The following is a 21,699-nucleotide window of genomic DNA, read 5'->3' as shown; positions in this document are numbered from 1 at the left end:
TTCAGAAACAGGCTGAAGCTACCCCTCCGGGACTCAGCCTAAAACCACACCCTCTCCAGCCTGCTCCTCCCACTGCTGTGCGGACACCAGGAGCACAAGGCTTGCAGGAGAATCGTCATCTCGGTATCCCTCCTGGGGGCGCCTGACCCAGAACCAGCACCTGGGTGAATGGGGCACAGTGCCAGGCTCCGTGGAGGACTTGCCACCCAGAGCAGCAGCGTTTCTCCACTCGGGAGGCCTCCCTGGGGGGCTGGGCCTGAGCAGCGAGACACCGGCTACTACGCTGGATGTGACTTTTATGACGAAATGTTACCAGAGTCACTTGGGTTCAGAGGAGAGAAATCATGGAGTATTTTTTTAATCCTTTTTGCTTGTGGAGAACCAGAATCCAGAAAGGCCAGGTAATAGAAGACAGGCCTCTGAACAGCACACCAAGGGGTTGAGACTGTAATTATCCTAAATCCCATCTTTCATCAGTATCTCCCTTGCTCTGGAGTCTCTCGTCTCCAGGGCAGATTGCAGGTTCCAGACACAGTGAGGCTTGGGGCCGCCACAGCAGGGCGCCAGAGCGGAGGCGACAGCAGGAACAGAGAAGAAAGCCTGGCGGTGCTTGTGGAGGGAACCCCAGGGGTCTGGAAGCTGGTGTGAGAGGTGAGATGGAAAATGGTTAGTGTCGGAGTGGGCTCAGGCCCCTGTAACAAAGCACCACAGGCCGGGCAGCTCAGACAAGACACTGACTTCCTCACAGTCTGGAGGACTCTGAGATCAAGATGCCAGCAGGGCTGGTTTCTCCCGAGGCCTCACTCCTGGGCGCTTAGATGCCGCCTTCTGCCTGTGTCCTCACCTGGTCGTCCCTCTGCGTGTGTCTGCGTCCTAATCTCCTCTTCTTGTAAGGACACGAGTCTGGGCATAAAGCTTGGACTAGACGAGCCTGCGTGCCTGCCCACCTCGGGCCGCCTGGTGAGGTTGGCGCGCAGCATCTCACCCTAGGGGTGCAGGTTCAGAAACGCGGCAGGGTCCGATCGCCAAGTGCTGACCAAGCCCCGGTGAGTCAGTTCACACCCGGCAAACTCAGAACAGGCGGCTCCGTAAACTAGAGTGCCTATCTAATAATCTACCGGCAGAGATTTCTGGAAGATTACTGAGTGCCGGTCATTTCCATGGGACCCTCCTTTCCTGCCCTATCCCATCACCCCACACTGATTACAAGCTTTCCGTGGCCCCCAAACTGTGTCCTACTCGATTTCATGTCCCCGTTCACTCATTTCCAAATGTATCTTATTAATATTTGTCCACCCAGTACCGAACACAGCATCTCGCATGGAGCTGGTGGCCAACATATGCGTGTTGGTGGCCACGCTGGCGACACAGGGAGTGTCAGCTAAGGGCACAGGCTCTGGGTCAGAACGCTGTTTCTACCAAGTACCAGCTGTGTGACCCTGGGTAGAACCAACTGCTCTGAGCCTCAGTTCCCTCATCTTATCAAGTTAGGGTGATACTTAACAGAACCTCGCAGCGTTATTCTGAGCACTGACTGAATTAATCTATGCGCTCATTATACCCCACAGAGCAGCAAATGGCACACAGTGAACAGTATGTTTGTGCTGGTCATTTTTTTTTTTTTTAACATCCACTGTGTGCCTGACGCATTGCCTAGTTTCTCTCGTTAAATCTCCAAACAACTATCAGGCGATGTTGTCACCTCCTCCTCAAAGAGGTGGAAGCCAGGCTGCTCACCTGGTAGGTGGCAGAGAGGGGACGTGAGCTCAGAGCTGAGGCTCGCACCTGCCCTCTTTCTACTGCAGTGCAATTAGGCTGCAACCATCAGTGCTCACAGTCTGAAGCGGGGGCCAACATCGCCTCAGGCTCCACCCCAAAACTAAGGCGTTCAGAGATGTGATCAAGTCCCAACTCCTACCCTACGTGGTTACAACCCTGGATGCTATATCAATATCCCATCCAAGTGCCAAAGCCTTTGCATTCCATCAGCCCCAAGGCATTCCTAGCATTCAGTGCCCCCAAGATGTCCCCCTGGCTCTCAGCCAGACCACCAGCATGCCGGCTGTGCCCACGTACTGGAAAGCAGGTGACAGTTGGTGAAAAACATAGACTGTGACCAGGACAGGATAGGACCGTGCTTTTTGAATCTTAAGCATTCCTTCAGCCCCACGATGGCAGAGAGTTAGACACTGTCAGCACTAATTCTAATTAATTAGAAGCAACAGTCTAGAACCACGGCTGAGGCTGGGCTCAGTGGAAAAGAGCTCCATGCTTGACTAGCGATGTCCGCCGGGGGCACAGGAGGAAGGGCAGCACACAAGATGCACGTTTGCCAGCCCTTCCTCAGGCCAAGCCCCTATGCTCAGGTATTGAGAAAGCACCTGGTAACCATGGGGTTTATTCCCGGGAGGGGAGGGGAGGGGAGGGGGACATGAAAACATAGATGTGCCATGGTCCCTGCCTTCAAGAAGAAACACACGGAGGTGAGAAATCAAATAAAGATATAAATACAAATGATGCGTAGGGAAAACTGCTCTGTCTTTTTATGGGGTGGGGCTTTCAGGGACTTTCAGTTTTCTCATCAGGCTTTAAATGCAGTCAGTTGTCGCCTGCCTCTTACAGAAGCCAGGCTATCAAAACCAAACCATAATCAACCTCGGGACTGGGCCCTGCACAGCACTGAGCCCAGCCCCTGTCGCCCTGTGGCAACAACCTGGCACGCTGCCCAGTCCCTTCATCAGCCCAGCCGGGCACGGCAGCCGCTCCAACCCAATCAACCACGACTCCTAGAAAGTATTTCCTTGGGCTTGGCCCAAACCTCTTTTCCTAATTTCCATCCAACCGTCCTGATTCCGTCTTCCAGGGCCATACACAGCATGAAGAACACCACTCATCTGAGGTCGGCGCCTTTCCTGCTCCCAGTTAAGCAGTCCCAGGACTTGCCCTGTTTTCCAGGTGACCTGCTTTTCTCAGATCACCTAACTTACCCTGGGCTGGCTTCTTTGGATCTTCTTTGATCTCACAACTCAAGGCGGCTGCCTGCCTCTCTCTGGGCTCCTCCTCCCTGATCCTGGTGTCAAATTGCCTCCAGGCAGAAAGCTCAGGCGATTATAAGGCTCACTTCATTGTTATCCCTTTTCTCAGGCACCACAATTGTGCACCACCTGTTGTCCAATGCCTGGGAGAAAAAAGTTCTTTTATGTATTTTATGTATCCTGTTCAGCTTTCCAACTGTTCACAATGGGAGGTTAAGTCCAGGCCTTGTTATCACACCATGGAAGTCCCCACAACATACATTTGTGATTTTGAGAGCTATTTCTGAGCGTTTTTAGAGATCCATCCAGTTGAGAGTCCCATCAGAATGTCTGGTCCGGGAGCTCTCCAAAGGGTTTTTTATGTCTGAATCTATACAGGTGCTGGCATATATGTTATCACTTAATTCTCACAATTCTGTGAGGTGGGTATTATTACCTCCATTTATCAGATGAGGAACCAGGCTTGAAGGGATTAGCAAGGTGAAAAGTGATGGAGCTCCACACCCACAAGGAAAGAACCTGGACACTGACGGGGGTGGGACCAAGTTAGACACAGCCAGAGCTCCTCCCTCTAAGCCCCAGCCTCCCAAACACATACCTAAAATTAAAGTGTAAATGGGAAAATGTGTGCTTTCTAGTGCCTGCGACTCTACCTGACCAAGAGATCTTTCTAAAACTCCGGCCTGATCATGTTTTCACTCCCATGTTTCAAAACTGGGCAAAAGGGACAACTCTCTTAAAAATATATAAAGAACAGACAGACTCAAGAAAAGCAGCCTGAACAGACTAATAACAATAAAAGTAATCAAATTAGGAATTTAACACACACACACACACACACACACACACACAAAATCACCCTACCTAGAGTTTCAGAGGCAGTTTCTATTAACATTCAAGGAATGGATAATTCACATTTTGCACAAACTGTTCCAAAGGAAAGAAATATTCCCAAACTGATTTTATGAGGGTAATGTGACCTTGATGCCTTCCCACAAAGAAAACACAACGCTCAAGCTGTTCTTCCAATGTACCACCAACTATTAAGGAAACAATAATTCCAGTGTTAAAGAAGTGGATGATATAGGGAACAAGGGAATGCCTGCCAGCTCACTTTACAAGGCAGTCATACCCTTGATATCAAAACTCAACAGGACAATTTGAAAAAGAAAAATTTCAGATCAGTCTCACTCATGAACATGGATGAAAAATATTCTTTTTTTTTTTTTTTTTTGCGGTACGCAGGCCTCTCACTGCTGTGGCCTCTCCCATCGCGGAGCACAGGCTCCGGACGTGCAGGCTCAGCGGCCATGGCTCACGGGCCCAGCCGCTCCGCGGCATGCGGGATCTTCCCGGACCGGGGCACGAACCCGTGTCCCCTGCATCGGCAGGCGGACTCTCAACCAGTGCACCACCAGGGAAGCTCCGAAAAATATTCTTTTAAAATATAAAATCAACAACAACATGGTTGGACTTGGAGGAGATCATGCTAAGTGAAATAAGTCAGTCAGGCAAATACTGTATGATATCACTTACACATGGAATCTAAAAAATAAAACAAACTAGTGAACGTAACAAAAAAGAAACAGACTCACAGATATGGAAAACAAACTAGTGGTTACCAGTGGGGAGAGGGAAGTGGGGAGGGGCAAGATAGGGGTAGGGGATTAAGAGGTACAAACTACTACGTATGAAATAAATCATCTACAAGGATATACTGCACAGCACAGGGAATCTAGCCTCTATACTAACTATATAACTATAAATGTAATAACTATAAATGGAGTGTAACCTTTTTTACTGAAGTATAGCTGATGTACAAGATTATATAAGTTACATGTGTACAGTATACTGATTCACAACTTTTAAAGGTTACACTCCATTTATATAAACCTATACAATATTGTACATCAACTATACCTCAGTAAAATATTAAATTAAAAATAAAATAAGGACTTCCTCGATGGCGCAGTGGTTAAGAATCCTCCTGCCAGTGCAGGGGACATGGGTTTGAGCCTTGGTCCGGGAAGATCCCACATGCTGCAGAGCAACTAAGCCCATGCACCACAACGACTGAGCCTGCTCTCTAGAGCCCACAAGCCACAACTGCTGAGCCTGCGTTCCACAACTACTGAAGCTCGCACGCCTAGAGCCCGTGCTCCGCAAGAAGAGAAGCCCCCACTCACCGCAACTAGAGGAAGCCCACGTGCAGCAGTTAAGACCCAATGCAGCCAAAAATAAACAAATTCATTTTAAAATAAATTTTAAAAATAAATAAAATAAGTAAAATATAAAATCAAACCCAATTAAATATATTTAAAAATGGTAAAGTAAGTACTCAAATAGAGAATTGGAACTGAAAAGAGGTTCCAGAAGCAGGCCCACATGCGTGCAGAAATTTAATTTATGGCAGAATTGGTACTGGAGATCAATGTGGTAAGGATGGATATTTCAATAATTGGTTATCCATATTGAAAATAAAAATAAATTAAATCTAGTGTTAGTCAGCCATGTTGCTGCAATGATGCTGTATAACAAACATGCCCCAAGATCTCAGTGGCTTACAACAAACAGCATTTCTTTCTCACGCACATACAGGTCTGTACGCCAGCTGTGACATCTAACAGTTCAGAGTCAGGTCTGCTCCAGCTGTCTCTCATTCTCTGAGCCAGGCTGGAGGAGAAGAGGGGACCTGGGACACGCACTTCTCATGTTGCAGGTAAGGAACCCAAGAGGGTAAGCCAAACTACATAGCACACTTAAAGTCTCTTGTTGGCTGGGGCACACATTATATCTGCTCCCATTCCATTCACCAAAGCGAGTCACAAGGTTAAGTTCAAAGAAAGTCAGGAAGTGGAGTATATTCTGCCCACAGTGAGCCATAGCAAGGACACAGAGAAAAGGAAGAATTGTTTTTAAATAGTACAATTTACTACGGATCTCTATCTCATACCATACAAAAAAAGTTCATCTTAGAGGCTTAAACACATAAAGGTAAAAGACAAAGTTATGAAACTTTTAGGAGGATATCTTTATATCCTTAGGGTAAGAAAAAGATTCCCAAATATGATGCATAAAAAGAAACCATTAAAAATTGATAATTTCAACATTAAAAGTAAAAGCTTCTGTTGATCAGAATTTCAAAATGAGATGAAACATTTGCAACATTTATCAATGGTAAAGGATTAGTATCCAGAATATATAAAGCACCCTTCCAAATAAATAAGAAAAATAGACCTGTGCATATGGCAAACTTGATATTTGACATAAGCAGCATTAAAATCAGAGAGAAAAATCTGAACTGTTTTGTACAAGGTGCTGAGACAACTGACTGTCTATCTGGGGAAAGATAAAAAGAGATCCCTGCCTCACACTGTATACCAAAATACATTCTGGATTATTTAAAAAGCTGAATATGAAAAGCTACATTGTCATTTTAAAAGAAAATATAGAGTACCACTATGCACTACTTAAGGAACAAGTGTTTTAAATGAATACTGAAAAATCAAGTCACAAAAGGAAAGGCTGACAAATTGACTACATATTTTTTTAAAGCTGTTATGCCCAAAAACATCCTAAACCAAGTTAAAATTGAAGTTACAGAACACGTGTCATGGACAAGGGATAAATATCCAGAATATTTAAAAGATGTCTTGCTAAACAAAGCCTTGCACATCTGAAGAACAATGAGGAATCTCCCGTGGCTGGAGCACACAGTGGTGTGTGTGCGTGCGCGCGCATGCCCAAACGTCTGCATGCTAGGCTCCACGCTCCTGCACAAGGAATTCTTTTGACTTAGAAAGCCCTTTCCCTGTTTTCTTCTAGGAGTTGGAAGAGACCTCAGGGAAACTAGTCTTTCCTTCCTTGACGCTTCTCTGGCTCGTTTCACATCCTCTGAGACAAGCTTTAAAATGCTACAACTCATTATGATTAGTATTGCAGTGGCAGCTTGGGCTATCATAAGAAAATACCGTAGGTGAGGGGGCTTAAACAACAGAAATTCATTGCTCACAGTTCTGGAGGCTGGAAGTCCAAGATCGAAGTGCCAACGTATTCAGCTTCTGATGGCAGCTCTCTTCTGGGCTTGCAGATGGCCACTTTCTCTGTGTCCTCACATGGCCTTTCCTTGGCATGTGCACATGGAGAGATCTCTCTCTTCCTGTTCTTATAAGGCCACCAATCCTATTAGATTAGGACCCGCCCTTCTGACCTCATTTTACCTTAATTACCTCCAAAAAGCTCTACCTCCCAATAGTCACGGTGGTTAGGGCTTCGACATAGAACTGGGGGAGCCAGGGAGGGGACACAACTCAGTCCTGGCAGGTATTCTGCCTCCACCACCCGTTTTTTAAAAAGCTTTCTGAAATCTGTACAAGTCTTGAGCAGCATCTGCCACAGCCCACCTCTGTCCTAGGGCTTAGGGTATCAAGATGAGTTTGGTTGTCGTCAGGTTACTTCTGTAGATACGGCTAACGAAGGGATGCGCCCATGCTTCTAGGAGGGCAGCGTGACGAGATCCCAGAGAAGAGAGAGGAGAAGGTGAGCAAGTGTTCCAAGATGTGTTTAAATGCTCTTCAAGTAAGAGGTGATGCCATCCTCTCTGAAGTGGTGGGAGGTATGAAACCAGATGCCCAAGAAGGCTCCCCGAAGGACGGCATTTTTAGCCTAATTTTTGGTGGATGCTTCCACCATCTGGGTGGCACCCACTATGCTGTCTCCATATTTTATCAGAAGAGGCTGCCAGGCCTCAGAAGGACGCATGCAGGGCTGGTCTTTCAGTGACCATAGGCACTCATAGATCCACAGTCATCCACTCTTACCTAACCTCACAGGTTGTGCTACATTGTGCCTCCATCCCAACAAAGACAAGTAGCATCAGTGGCTGGAAACAGGTGCCAGCAGAAACCTAAAAACAGAGACAGCGGACACCCAGCGTTCTACAAGGACCCCCACCCAGCTCTTAGTGGTGGCAGCAGCCCTGCTCCCGGCCCCAGCTGGCGATGACCATTAGTTACTTCGTCTTCATTTCTTGCTGTTCAATCCAGGGGGCCCCGAAGGAAGTAACATGTGACTCAAGACACCGAAAATCTGTACCTCTCCAGGTCTACAGTTGAAAGTTCACTTCCGCCCAGGCTGTTGGAGCGTCAGTACACACTCAAATAAGGTTTGTTGGGTGCCGCTGGGTCCCTGGCATTGGTCAACAAGAAAGAGAGCCTCGTGCTGTCACAGCGTTTGCAGACCACTCGGAGAAGAGTGATGGTTAGTTTTAGGTGTCAAGTTGGCCAGGCTACAGAACCCAGGTCTTTAATCAAACGCTAATCCAGGTGTTGCTGTGACGGTATTTTGTAGATGTGGTCAACACCCACAATCCGCTGACTTTAAGTAAAAGAGATTTTACCCTTGAGAATGTGGATCGGCCCCATCCGATTAGTTAAAAGGCCTTAAGAGCAAAACTGAGTTTCCAGAGGAAGAAGGAAGTTGGCTCAAAACCAAAACATCAGCTCCTCACCAGGAGTCCCAGCCTGCTGTTCTACCATACTGACCAGCACTGGCCAGCTCCCACAGCTGCGTAAGCCAATTCCTTGAAATAAATGCGTATGTTTGTGTGTGTCTGTGTGTGTGTGTGTGTGTGTCTGTGTACATGCACTAGGTAGGTAGATATAGATATGGAGAGAGAGTTTATTTCAAGGAATATATCCATAAGATGTAAATACAGACATAGATCTATAGATATAATTTACATTTATATCTCCTACTGGTCTGTTCCTCTGACTGGTACAAGGAGGCTCACACATACACAAGGCATTTCTAGCCAGTGTCCTACGCGCTACGACTGGGGGAGCATCACATGCCGTACTTAACGGTGTGAGCCTAAGTCGGACTCTCCAGATCTGAATCTTAGAGCCATCGTGCACTAGATGCACCATGACCTTGGGTCAGTTCCTATGTTCTGCAAGCCTCGGTTTCCTCACCTGTAAAATGGAGATAGCATCTTGCTCCTGAGGTTAATGCAAGGGGTCAAAGAGGTCACCTGTCTCGCCCAAGAACACGCCGCTAGGAAGTGTGAAGCCAGGACTTCAACTCAGGACTGTCTGCCACCAGAGCTCGCCCCCCTAACCCTCTGCCGTCACCTTCTCCTTGGGGATTACACTTCAGCTGTTTCTTCTTTAACAGACGCTCTGCCCAAAACAGCCCACATATGTTGTTACAACTTCAACTCTGTTCTGCAGAGATGCCTCTTAACTTCATAGCTTCTGCCCAATCCTCAGGAAGAATTGCATGCTTCCATTGCATTCTGGTACTTGGATGTGACCACTGGCTTCAAACCCAGCATATCTTAAATTCAAACTCATCATCTTTCCCTGCCACTGACCAGTCCTGGCTTCATCTCTCTCTAGTTGTATGACCCTGGGAAAGCTACCGACCCTCTAAGCCTCAGAGTCCCCATCTGTTCAATGGAGGGAGGGGGGTGGTGATATGAGGAAAGCAGACACATATCCTGTATGTAGTACCTATCTTGGGGTCTGGTACATTGTAAGCACTAAATATGATTGTACTTAGTCATTCAGCATCTATTCATTCATCAGCACTGGTTTTAATTTATTCCACAGTAGGAAGCATGGATTTAGTCCTAACCCACTACTTGCAGGCTAATTTTCCAGGAAAACTATCATTTCCCACTAAATCGAGTAAGTAAGATGCTACAGTATGGCTGTTTCCTTTCCATTTTATGTTGGTGTATTGCCATCTAGTGGACAATGCACAAGTTACAAGCAAAAGAAGAAAAGGGCGTGCAGACAAAGGCGATAATCCTAAAAGAAATGTTTACCGTGAAGACTGGTCCATAGCATTGTTGGATTTCAACAACTATCTGAAAAACATAAATAACAAGATGTGCTCTGAATAGAAAATAAATTGTAAATGAACACTACAGTAAGTTACCAGCTTATAATATTACAATCTCTAACTTGTTCTAAGCAAAATAAAAAATAAAAGAATCAGCATTCTTTCCTGCAACTGACCACTTTTCTCCACTTGAATTCTCCATGCCGCATATTGGATGGGAATCTAAATCATAAGGAAGCCACTCAACCAGGAGTTAGACCTCCTGACTGCTCTACCTTTAACTAGCTAAGCAACTCTGTTTTCCTTTCTGAGTATGTTACCATTACGGAGTGCTTACCATATGCTTGGGACTATGCTGAATATTTTATATGGATTATCTCTTAATCATTAAATTATTAATAGTGAACCACTAGTAATAATGATTACTGAGTTTTTTATTTCTCTCTTCAATCCTCTGACCTTTTGCTTCAGGCATTTTGGACCTCTGTTGTCAAGTGCATATATGTTTATAATTGTTATGTCTTCCTGATGGATTGACCCTTTTATCAGTATGTAATGTCCTGTCGCTTGTAACAATTCTTTCTGTCTTAAAGTCTATTTTGAATGTGTCATCTGACCTCATGGTTTCTGATGAGAAGCAAGCTTTTAATCTTATTGAGCATCCTTTATATGTGATGGATTGTTTTCTCTTGCTGCTTTCAATATTCTGTCACTGGCTTTTGACAATTCAACTATGATGTGCTTAGATGTGGATCTCTTTTGAATTTATCCTTAGAATTTGTTGCACTTCTTGAAAGTGCAGGTTAATGTAGGGGTTTGTTTTTTTTTTCCAAGTCTTTCATGAAATTTGAGAAGTCTCCAGCCATTAATTCTTCAAATATTCTTTCTGCGTTTCTCTTGTCTCTTGGGACTCCCATAACATATATGTTGATATGTTTGATGGGCCCACAGGTCCCTTTGGCTATATTCACTCTTCATTCTCCTTTCTTTCTGCTCCTCAAACTGCATTATTTCAATTGTCCTATTTTCAATTGTTCTTTCATCTGTTGGACTTCTCTAGTGAATTGTTCATGTCAGTTACCATACTTTTCAGTTCCAAAGGTTTCTATTTGCTTCCTTTCTATAAATTTTTCATCTCTTTACTGATATTTGCATTTTGTTCACAGCTCATTTTCCTACTTTCTTTTAGTTCTTTGCCCAAAGTCTCTCTTAGATCTGTGAACATATATGACAGCTGATTTAAAATCTGGGCTTCCTCAGGGAAGGTTTCCGTTGAATATTTTTTTCCTGTGTACGAGCCACTGTCTTGTTTCTTTGCATGTCTTGTAATTTTTTGTTGTTGTTGAAAACTGGACTATTTCAGTAATATAAGGTGGCGACTCTGGAAACCAGATTTGTGGCCCCTTCCCTTTAATGCTTATTGTGGTGGTGGCTGCAGGCTTTTTAGTGACTTTCCAGAACTAATTCTGTAAATCCGTACTCTTTGTCACGTGTAGCCACTGAAATCTCTACTCAGTTAAGCTCCATCTTCAGCTAATAATCGGGCAGATATTTCCTTAAGCACCTGAAATAAGTCTTCTGCCTTTGGCTGAGGGGCTCATGTGTATTGGGGCACACCTTCAACACTCCGGAAGTTTACAACTCTACCTAAGCCTTTATTTCCTGTCTGTGCAGAGCCTCAAGACCATCTAGAGATGAGAGATGAGGGCCTTTTCGGGTCTTTCCTGGGCATGCAAATCCTGCACATGCACGAGACACATAGTCGGGTGCTCGCAAATATACATATAATTCCTGTATATGTGGCCACTACAAAGCAGACTAATGCAGCTGCAGTGGTTTTAACTTGCAATTCAAATGCCATGACCAACACTGACACGAAAACTGGTGACAGTTTTCAAACTGCTGAGACACTTTGTAAGGTACTGAAAGAGTACAACTTTCCTTCACTTGATAGTTGTGTTTTTGGATAAGTCAAGTGCTGCAAATCTGCAACAAAAAAGGACTTACAGTCTAAGCTCAGATAATTATTAATCAGTGTCAGGGCTCACCAGCTAGAGACCATGCGGAACAGAACTGTGGTTGAACCAAAGTGGGTTTATTAGCACTTTTCGCACAAGGGAGACCACACACCATGGGGTGTCTCAGTACAAGGGCGCTAGGACGGGCTTATCAGAGAATTTGGGCCTGTGTTAGGGGATTTCAAGCAGGGTTCCATGACCCCTAGTTTTACTCCAGATTGGGTGCTTTCGGAAGGCAAAGCAATTCTGAGTAGGTACCTTAGTAATTTTCATCTAGGTGGTAGGAAGAACAGAGTGGTCTAAGACCATACTCAGCAGAGCAGCAGCAGTCTCCACATAAGCCAGGAGAGGGGGTGTTTGTTCATGTTTTGTGGTTTGCACGGTATTCTTGTTTCTATGCTCCAACATGACTACAAAGCATCCTCATTTTTGTCTTGCTGCCTCATGGTCACAGAGCAGCCTTGTCAGATGTTGGTGTCGTAGAGAATTACTCATGTTCAAAGAGAACACCAGAGCCTAGCTGTAAGGGCCAGGTCAGCCTCCAGCTGACAGCTGTCAGGGGTTGCTTTTCCTTTCTCTTTATAGCAGGACTGTCATGTACATAACTTTCATGGGACACGTGGAAGCTATAGAGATGTAGGACAATTTGGGGTTGTACAGGACTGTCCTATGCGCTACAAGCTCCAGGCATCCCTAGCCTCCACCCACTAAAATAACCAATCATCCTGCTAACCAATGATTAACACATTTACAAAAACACCCTCCCTTGGGGGTGGCACCACCTCAAGAGAACTCTTGAGGGTGTAGCTCTAAATATCCTAAATCCAACCCCCAAATCACATTAAAGTAAGAATATATACATAAGAGTACAGCAGCCTACGCCCTCACAGAACTATTTCACCAAACAGTGCCTTAATGGCTTTGCATCAAAAGTTGGCTTTAAAAAGGCCGTCCAGATCCAAGGCTATTTATTTACTGTAGAAACGGTGCTGACAGCACCAGCCACAGCAGCAGCCGGTGCCCTCTACATAAAGCCCCCATGAGAAGTATGTGGTTGGCGCTGACAGTTTCCTACCCAATGTCCCTTTCTCCTTTCTCCCCTAACAAAACCTCACTTTTACTCCAGGCAGCCATGTGCCCACCTTCATAGCTGCTTTTCCAGACTTCCGTACACCTGGGTGGCACCACTTTGGCCAATGAGATGTAAGCAAGCAGAAGCAAAAGTCTACAGTGGTTTCTGAGAAAGCTTTTGCTTTTCTGCTAAAAGGGAACAGATAGGACGGGGACCTCCACTCTCCTTCCTTGCTTATAAACAGAGGAGTCATCTTCAGCTGTGACAGTCATCTTGTGACCCTGAGGCAATGAGCATGGGGACAAAAACCAGCTTTCTGAGGAACTGTTTAGTAACTGCATCAACACCAGCAGGTGCCCGCTTTTAGACTTCCTTTGTAGAGAAACACACAAACCCTTTTTTTGTTTAAGCCACTATTATTTGTGGAATTTCCTGTTACTTGCAGTTGAACAAATTACTAATAGAGAAAACAGTTAAACATCAGATAAGGAATAAGAAACGGAGGTTTATGTTAAGCCTTTAATGTTACAACCAAGTGGGGGAAAAAAAAGTGCTCAAACTATATGAGGGGGAGGGGTTTGAGTTAAATCTTCATTTTTCTTAGCAGGAAGCCAACAGCTATTATAGCAAGTTGATAAGTCAAGAAACACTGTACAAACAATAAGCATTTTATTTAGCATGGAAGTAAATACCCCAAACACAAAACCTGCGGCAGTTGCAGATGCTTGCTTCTGGGGAGCAGAACTGAGTGGGGTAAGACTTGCATTTCTTTGTAGCCCTTCGGTTTTCTGACCATGACTGCTTTAATTATTATTTTGTAATTCATTGTAGCGGGGAAAAGTGATATATAAGACTACATTTTTTCTTGGCACTAAATTTAACTTCTTCAGGAAGGAAGGATTGCTCTTTTCCTTTTAGAATAACAATATTAAAGTTTTAAGGAATGCTTCCTGCTTCTCACAAGAATTTGATATTATTTCAACTTTACTTTTAATTGAAAAATGTATGTGACATATGATTTGAGAACGTGTTCCTCAAAACCAGGCAGACTTTGGTTTCACCTTCCCAGCAGCGGTGTGCAGCAAACAGTGGCTCAGGGGCTCAGGGGCTCCTTGGAAAATGGTAGTTAGGGCTGAGCGGGTGATTCCAGAACCTCCAAACCTGTTTCCTCTAGAGCAGCTCTGTTTTGCTCATTACAGATATTCAGCTTTGACACAAGACTTAGAAGAAAGAGCTCTACTAGTTTGAACATCACTGCAATGCCACAAAAGTTAGCACAGCTGAACCTGACCTGCAAACATACTCAGTTTGACTTCACATATGTTTTTTTCTTTTAAAATTTAATTTACAAACATTAAAAGATCGGATTTCATATAAACATCCAGATTTTCCATTCCTCTTAAAAAACTGAAAACCCTAGCAACACAGGAACCACATTCCTGAGTGGCAACAAGTGGCTGGAAATGAGAAGCTCCTGTCCCTTTAGATGGAGGTGGACTCTCCTAGTTGAATTTTCACCTGGTCAACTTCACCTGTCTATTCTGATTAGAATTGGTGATGCTGCACTAAGGGACCAGATTCCAATTTCTTTCCTTGCAAAAGTAAACAGCATGGAACAGTGGAGAAATTACTGAATTAGGACTTAAAAGTTCTCTGACTATTACTTGTCAGGTGTGCACCTATATTCGTCAGAAGAGGCTATTACGTTGTGTTATGTTATGGAAACAAATTAACCAGGAAATCAAGTGACTTCACACACCAAAAGTTTATTGCTCACTTACGCCATTCGTCCAACAGGAGCAGGTGGGGGATTCTGCTCTACAAGCCACCCAGGGACCCAGCTGGCCGAGGCACCATCTCGAGCACCACTGGCTGCCACAGAAGGGAAGAAAGATTAGAGACTCTCACATCAGTTTCACCTTCCTCACCCAAAAGCGATGCAGGTCACCTTCACTCACATCACACAGGCCATAACTGATCTCATAGCTTCAGTTAATTAGGGAGCTGGTGGGAAGTACAGGAGAACAAAGGAAATACTGGGGGAGCATCACTGTCTCTACTACCTGCAATCGTCAGTAAATTATTTTACTTTTCTCTGTCTTAGCTATTCATCTGTAACATGAGGTTCATCTGTAACATGAGGTTGTTCACGTTAACCTCCTTCTAGAGGTTACGGGGGAAAATCAAATAAGGTAATAGACATAAAAGAACTCTGAATGAGCTCTGAAGAGTTTTACAAATTTAAAGGACCACAGTACTGACACCATGGTGGACTTACTGTGCCATCACCTCCACACAACCACACACACCCTTGCCTATGTTTCAGAGTTGTGGGCCAAACAACAGGCACACTGGGGGCTCCAGAATGCAATGTTACTTTCATTTTAATTGCACCATTCAGTCAGTTTACCTGTGCTCAAGGCTGACCAGGGAAGATAAAAAAGAAAGCAACACCTGCTACCCTCGGTCTCTTCAAGCAGTTTTCCCGTCTTGAAACGATTATGTGTGGCAGATTTTACTTTCCAAAGATGGCTGCTTTGTCCCCTCCCCATGAACTCAGGGGGACCTTAGTGGCTGCTTCAACCAGAGTATGGCAGAAGTGACACTATGTGAACCCCGAGACTAGTCATAAAAACGTCACACACTTCTCTGGCTCCCTGGGGAAGCCTGTCTTAGACCCCAGCTGCCAGGCTGTGAAGAAGCCCAGATGAGCCTCCACAGAGAGACGACCCAGAGGTCACAAATGTGGGTGTTCCAACCAGCAACCTGGCTGAGGTTCAGCTGACAGCCACCATCAATCTCCAGACCCGTGAAGATGCCCCCAGATGTTTCCTGCCTCCTGGCCAATGTGCAAAACCCAGCCTTCAAATCTCTCAGCCAAGCCCCAGACTGTGCAGCAGAGGGGAGCTGTCCCCACTGAGCTCCACCCAAATTCCTGACCCACAGCTTGTGTAAGCATAAGAAAATGACTGCTTTACACTGCTAAGTTTTGGGGTGAATTTTTACGCAGCAACAGCATCTGGAACAGCTGGACTTGTTAGAATCTATAATATTAGCTTAATTAACTCAAAGAGCAAATATGTATTTGATGAACTATTACATCTCAAATACTATACTAATGGAAACAATTGTGGGGGTTGCTGAAAATATACTGTATTGATAAGAATTCACTTAGGCTGTAGTAACAGAAAAACCAAAGCAATAACACTTAAACAAGACAGAAGTTTGTTTCTCGCTTAAAAATTCAGACAGGCAGTTCAGGGCTGCTGGCCCCATCAGAGGGAACTCAATCTCTACCTTATTTCTCTGCTGTTCTCAGAAATAAGGCTTCCACCCCATCGTCCATGACAGCTGTTCAAGCGCCATCTATTCTGTCTACATTTCAGCTAAGAGGGGTGAAAAGGGGAGGGGACGCACATGCCGACCTTCTAAGAATACTTCCTGGAAGCGTAGCCAAGGTGCAGCAAGAAAATCTGGGAAAAACTGTCTTTGTTGCCATGTCCTGGCTAATAAGCGGGAAATGAATAGAAGGGAAAAATGAATATTGGGGGATAAACAGTAGGTCTTGCCACGTACATATTCCAAAATTCAATTCATATTTGGTTTAGGATTGCAGCCTGAAATAACAATAGTTACCTCAAGAGCAACCCCCCCCCATGAGACTCTCAGCTCTACAGACTGACACCAGATCTTTCAGGTTAAATAAAAACATTTATGCAGCATCCACTTTCCTCACCAGACAAGTATAAATAAAATGGGAAACAAGCACTTACCAAATTAATGACTTAGTAAATTAATGATTCGTACGAAAGGAAAGGACATTTAGAGACAAATATTTCCTCTAAAATCAGTAATATGTCCTGATGGGTCTTCCTGTAATCAGTGTCTCCTTGGGCAAGTCAGTCAATAACCTGAAGTCCTGTTTCGTCACCTATAAACCGGCATCACACATAACAGGCTTGTCGTGAGGATCAAATGAGATTACGAGTGTCAAAGTGCTTTGTGAGCAGTAGAGTTTTATACAAATATAAAGTTATGCACCTTCAAAGCTATCACGCCAATAAGATACATTCAATTAAACAAAACATCTTCAAAAAATTTTTAACAATGTATAAATACAATCACAAAATAATCTATCTGCCAATTAAAAGAAAATTTACAGCGCCTACAACAGAGTTTACAGATGCCTGCAATAGTTTGCGGATTGTTACATACATTGTTTTAAGAAATACCATTAATACAAATACATGATTTACAATATCCCCATTATAGCAAGAAAAAAATAGATTCGTAAAATAAAACGTCTTTTAGGCATTTACAATGCCAAGTATTGAAATGATTATTCTCACTATGACATGAGAATAATACTCTTTTAGTGGTAAAAGATAGATTTCATTAGGCCAAGGACCAATGAAGAGCTTCTGGAAGGTTCCAAAGTAAAATCTGGCTATCTTTCCCCAAAAATAAATAGAACAGCAGCAATGCCTACGTATCCCACGAACATAAACTATGAAAATTCCTTTTATATTAACTGGGCCTTAAGTACGTGACTCATTACAAATAAAAATAAACAAAATTTTAGAAACTAGTTAACACCAATAGCCCAAATTTGGTTTTTACCTGCCTGTAAACGCCTAGGATAAGAAGTTTCATCATGAAGTATATATTAAGTGTAAAATTAACAATTATTTCTAACTCTATATATAAGCCAAAGTGCTCACTCTTACCATGGAAGCAAAACCTAAAATAATCTACAGAAATAGTATGTAAACACAGAGAGTTTTGAGATAGACTAGGAACATCCTTCTTGTTCTGTGGATCAAAATGCAAAGGTCTCCATTCCATATGGGCATGAACACAAACACTTTTGTTAATTTAAGACACATGGATCTTACACGACTATGTGCATACACATGTACACCATGAACCAAATGTTAACAATGTTTCTAGCTACACCACACCTTCAAGCCCCATATCCTAGAAAGTAAAAACTTAATATGAAAACTACTTTTCCTTTTTTTTTTTTAAAGTAAACTTTAAAATGGAAAAACAAACCCAACACTCCTCTTTGCAATAGGTACTGAGTTCTAAAGGTTCAGAGTCAAGATCCCCTTCAGTTGTTCCCAATGGAAACTCCCTCACTCTCTTCAGGAGGTCTGATCGTCTCCAGTGGTCTGCAAAAGAGAAACAACTCCTTAACACTAAAAGCTATTTTACTTGCAAAAGAGAAACAACTCCTTAACACTCAAAGCTATTTTACTTAACATACCAGATTTAAAGCACTAGGAAAACATTTTGTAATTGCCAGCACAGCCAGCTACTACATTACCTGGCACCCCATGGCCCAATTACATTAAAAATTACTGTCATGCTAGAGAAGTACAGCAATGGGTCCACCCAGATGTCCAGCAAGTCACTCGCATTTGAGCAGAGCATCACCAAGTGCCATGTAAGTCTACTGACCCTGTCCATGTATGTCAGCTCAAGGTTCAATTTCACCTGAATGCTGGTAATCGTAAGGGAAAAAAAACCTATTAAGCACACACTTGACAATTACCATGAGGTGGACCTTACCCCGCAAAGGTATACTGGGACTCTGCAAAAACCCTCAGGAGGAGAGTCATGTCCCTACCAGAATCCTCATTTTCCCTACTTCTTAACTTTTATATAAGAGAAACTGTACAGGAAACGGCACTGGATTTCAAGAGAGCTGGCTTAAGCCCTAGCTTTGCACCACTTTGTTTCTGTATGTTCCTGAGAAGTCACTTAGCCTCTCAGGGCTTTAGTCACAAATGTAATCCTTGAACCAGCAACATCAGTACCACCTGGGAACCTGCAAACGTGCGACCTATGAGACCCAGTCCCAGGGCAACTAAATAAGAAACTTTGGGGGTAGGACCCCACAATCTGTGCTCTAGCCCTCCAGGAGATTCTGATGCATGTCCAAGGTTGAGAACCCTAAGTGTCCTGTATAACGTTACCTGCCCAACCAACTGCATGAACACAAACACGAGACATCACTCATACAAAGACCTAATCAATTTCCCAAAGGTTTTACCAATTACTATTTACCTATGAATACCACTTACCCCATGGAAAACTACGATTTAAATCTTCATATCGGGGAACTATAGTAAAACCTATACATTCTTCAAAAACAAACTGAGTACTTTAAAACAATCTTTAACGATACGGTCTTATTATGTTTCTAACTTGTTCTTACTATAAAGCCTAAAACCATACAATATATTGATACATTCTTCAAAACTGTTCATTTAGAGCCACCGGAAGTAATGGAAAGCAACTGAACTTCACCTAATTAAAAAAAAGAAGTTATTATCAATGAACATTTATCCCTCTGGTTTTAAAATAATTTCAGGATATCGACAATACATTTCTGGAATGCCCTAAAAGCCTCCAAAGAGAAATTAAAATAACTTTAGCATCATCATGTCGTACTTAAATAAGTATGTCCCTTTAAAAAACCTTTTTTTAAAGTACTTCATAGAAATTAAACTCTGCAAGAGTTAGAAATCTTCATTGCATTAGTCACTGACCACATCCAAATTACCCTGACATCCAGAAAACACTTACTTGTCTTAAAAACTGCTTTCCAAGGTACGACGTAGCCATGCTGGTTAAATTCTTCCTGCTGCCCACTTTGCACCTGATGTAGCCATACAAGTTGGCCCCTTGCAGCACCACACCCATGATAACCACCGCCTGGGAGAGGGGAATAACCAACAGTTACGGGCTTGACACTGACTGACTGTCTCTCTGCCATAAACAAAACGCGGAGACTGTCTCGGGAAAGAGCAGGAAGTGGAAGCTCTGTGAAGGGGGGCTGTGGCCGTGAGACTCCCGTGCACCCTCCCTCCCAGAGCAGACCCGTCCAATATGCGCTCTGCACCACCCAACAAGCACCCATCAACACACATGCTCTGTGCCAGCTCTGGGGGTGCAGTAGGGGGATCATTCATTCTCTAATATTTTCCATGGTTCTGTGAGTAAAGATATAAAAAAAGTAAATGAGACTCAGAAGGGGCTCAAATGTTAACTGTTTCCTTAAGAATGGTCAAGAGATAGATCAAGTTCAACACACTGAAAGCACACAGAGCTGAGTCTCTGCTCTATGCTACTGTGTGGGCAACAACTGGCTTCTAAGAAAGCAAACCAGTGCCTCAAGCAACAGGGGTTTGCCTTCTGTGACAAGGAGATGGGGGAAGGGCGCAGAGGGGGACACAGCACTAGGAAGAAATGCACTTCAGCAGAGTTGTTTCTTCCTTGTGGCCACAATCCTATAGGTGACCCCACTAAGACCGCTAAGGATTGAGAAAAAGAAACGCAAGCCTACTATTTAAATATTATTAAAGAAAAGTTAATTAGAACAACATGAGGGGATCCCACGGTTAAATATTCTACAAAGCTTTTCTGTAAAGGGCCAGATAATAAATATTTTAGGCTCTGCAGGCCATATGGTCTCTTGCAAATACTCAACTCTGCCATTCTAGCCCCAGAGCAGCCACAGGCAATATGTAAACAAACAGGCAAGGCTGTGTTCCAACACAAATTTACAAAAACAGGCGTAAGGCCAGATTTGGCCTGCAGGCCAGTTTGCCAAGCCCTGTTCTAGAATAAGCAAATGGTCTGAGTAGGCAGGAGGACCAACGGTCATCAAGCCCATCACCACAGAGAACAGTGGGTGGGGAAGCTTGAGGGACATGATGCCCCCTTCCTGCCCTGTGGTCTTAAAACAGGAGCCCAAACCACCTTTCACCCCCCTCTCCCTGCTCTGCTTTAGGGAAGGGGAAACACTGCCAGAGAAAGACTGGGCTGCCTCCCCAGAGAGAGGTGAAGGCTCCAAGGGCTCACCAACGATCTAAAGCAGGAGGGCAAAGCACAACAGAGCAACAAGAACTCCACTATGTAAGGGAAGGAACCCGAGCAAGCCAGCCGAGGCAGCCGGCGGCAGGGCTGCGGTCCCCTCCTCACACCTGCGCCTTCAGGCGGCCAAACCGCAGCTCACAGCAGAGCCCAGATGTCTCAGACAACAAGGAAGGCAGGCAAGGAGAACTCACCCACACGAAACCAACATAAAGAGAAGGTCTGGACAGAGCCGCCACTGCGAACAGGAGCAAAATGGGGAGGGGAACAGGGAAAGGCAGCTACGCAGAACCACAGCAAAAAACAAAAAGAAGAAAGAAACACAGTATGCAAAAGGCAGACGAAGAATCGATTCTAAAAAGAAATAGAGTCCACCAAAATAAAAGCATTCCTGAAGCATACATCACCCTACAGAAGAACCTAAAGACAAGAATTCAAAGAGAATGAAGGTAAGACAAGACACCAGAAGGAGTTGAAAACGGAGCTGGCAGACCTCAGGAAACGCAGAGAAGCCCTTGCTAAAGCAGCCCACTCTGCTCTCCCTGGCACTCTCCACTCCGTTACCGCGTGTCACCTTTCTAACAACCCTTATTTACTGTCTGTCTACACTCTGCTCCACTAGAAAGTGGTGCTATCGGAGCAGTCATCTTGTTTATCAGGCCCTTAATCATATCCCCAGCGCCCAAGACAGCTCTGGTGCATGGCAGACTCTTTTAAAAAGATGTGCTGAGTGAAGAACCAGAAAGGAAAAGATGAGAGACGAAAGCATTTAAGATGGTAGATGAGAACAGATAAAAATGATCCAACACAGAGGTAACTGGTACCTCAGAATCAGAGACACCAA

General features: G+C 44.1%; 1 protein-coding gene across 7 annotated transcripts in view; it reads right to left on the bottom strand.

Annotated features, from left to right (window-relative positions):
* Positions 1-579: 579 nt before the first annotated feature.
* Positions 580-21,699, bottom strand: part of LOC114889274 (Golgi apparatus membrane protein TVP23 homolog B) — a 33,743-nt gene continuing 12,623 nt past the window's right edge. For 4 of the 7 annotated variants that reach the window (XM_029212386.1, XM_029212389.1, XM_029212388.1 and 1 more), the window contains 2 exons: positions 19,566-19,694; positions 13,619-18,145 (listed from right to left, as the gene is read on the bottom strand). In XM_029212386.1, the coding sequence (XP_029068219.1) occupies positions 18,119-18,145; positions 19,566-19,694 (156 nt within the window). In that variant the 3' untranslated portion in view covers positions 13,619-18,118. Of the gene's footprint in view, positions 640-2,987; positions 3,179-9,726; positions 9,907-13,618; positions 18,146-19,565; positions 19,695-21,699 lie in introns of those variants that run through there. The other 3 variants (XR_003791996.1, XR_003791998.1, XR_003791997.1) reach the window with 3 other exon arrangements.

Source organism: Monodon monoceros, unplaced genomic scaffold (assembly GCF_005190385.1).
Source record: "Monodon monoceros isolate NGI ecotype Baffin Bay Population unplaced genomic scaffold, NGI_Narwhal_1 Super_Scaffold_9, whole genome shotgun sequence".
In the NCBI taxonomy this organism is placed as follows: Eukaryota; Metazoa; Chordata; class Mammalia; order Artiodactyla; family Monodontidae; genus Monodon; species Monodon monoceros.
This window is presented reverse-complemented; position numbering and strand designations above follow the sequence as displayed.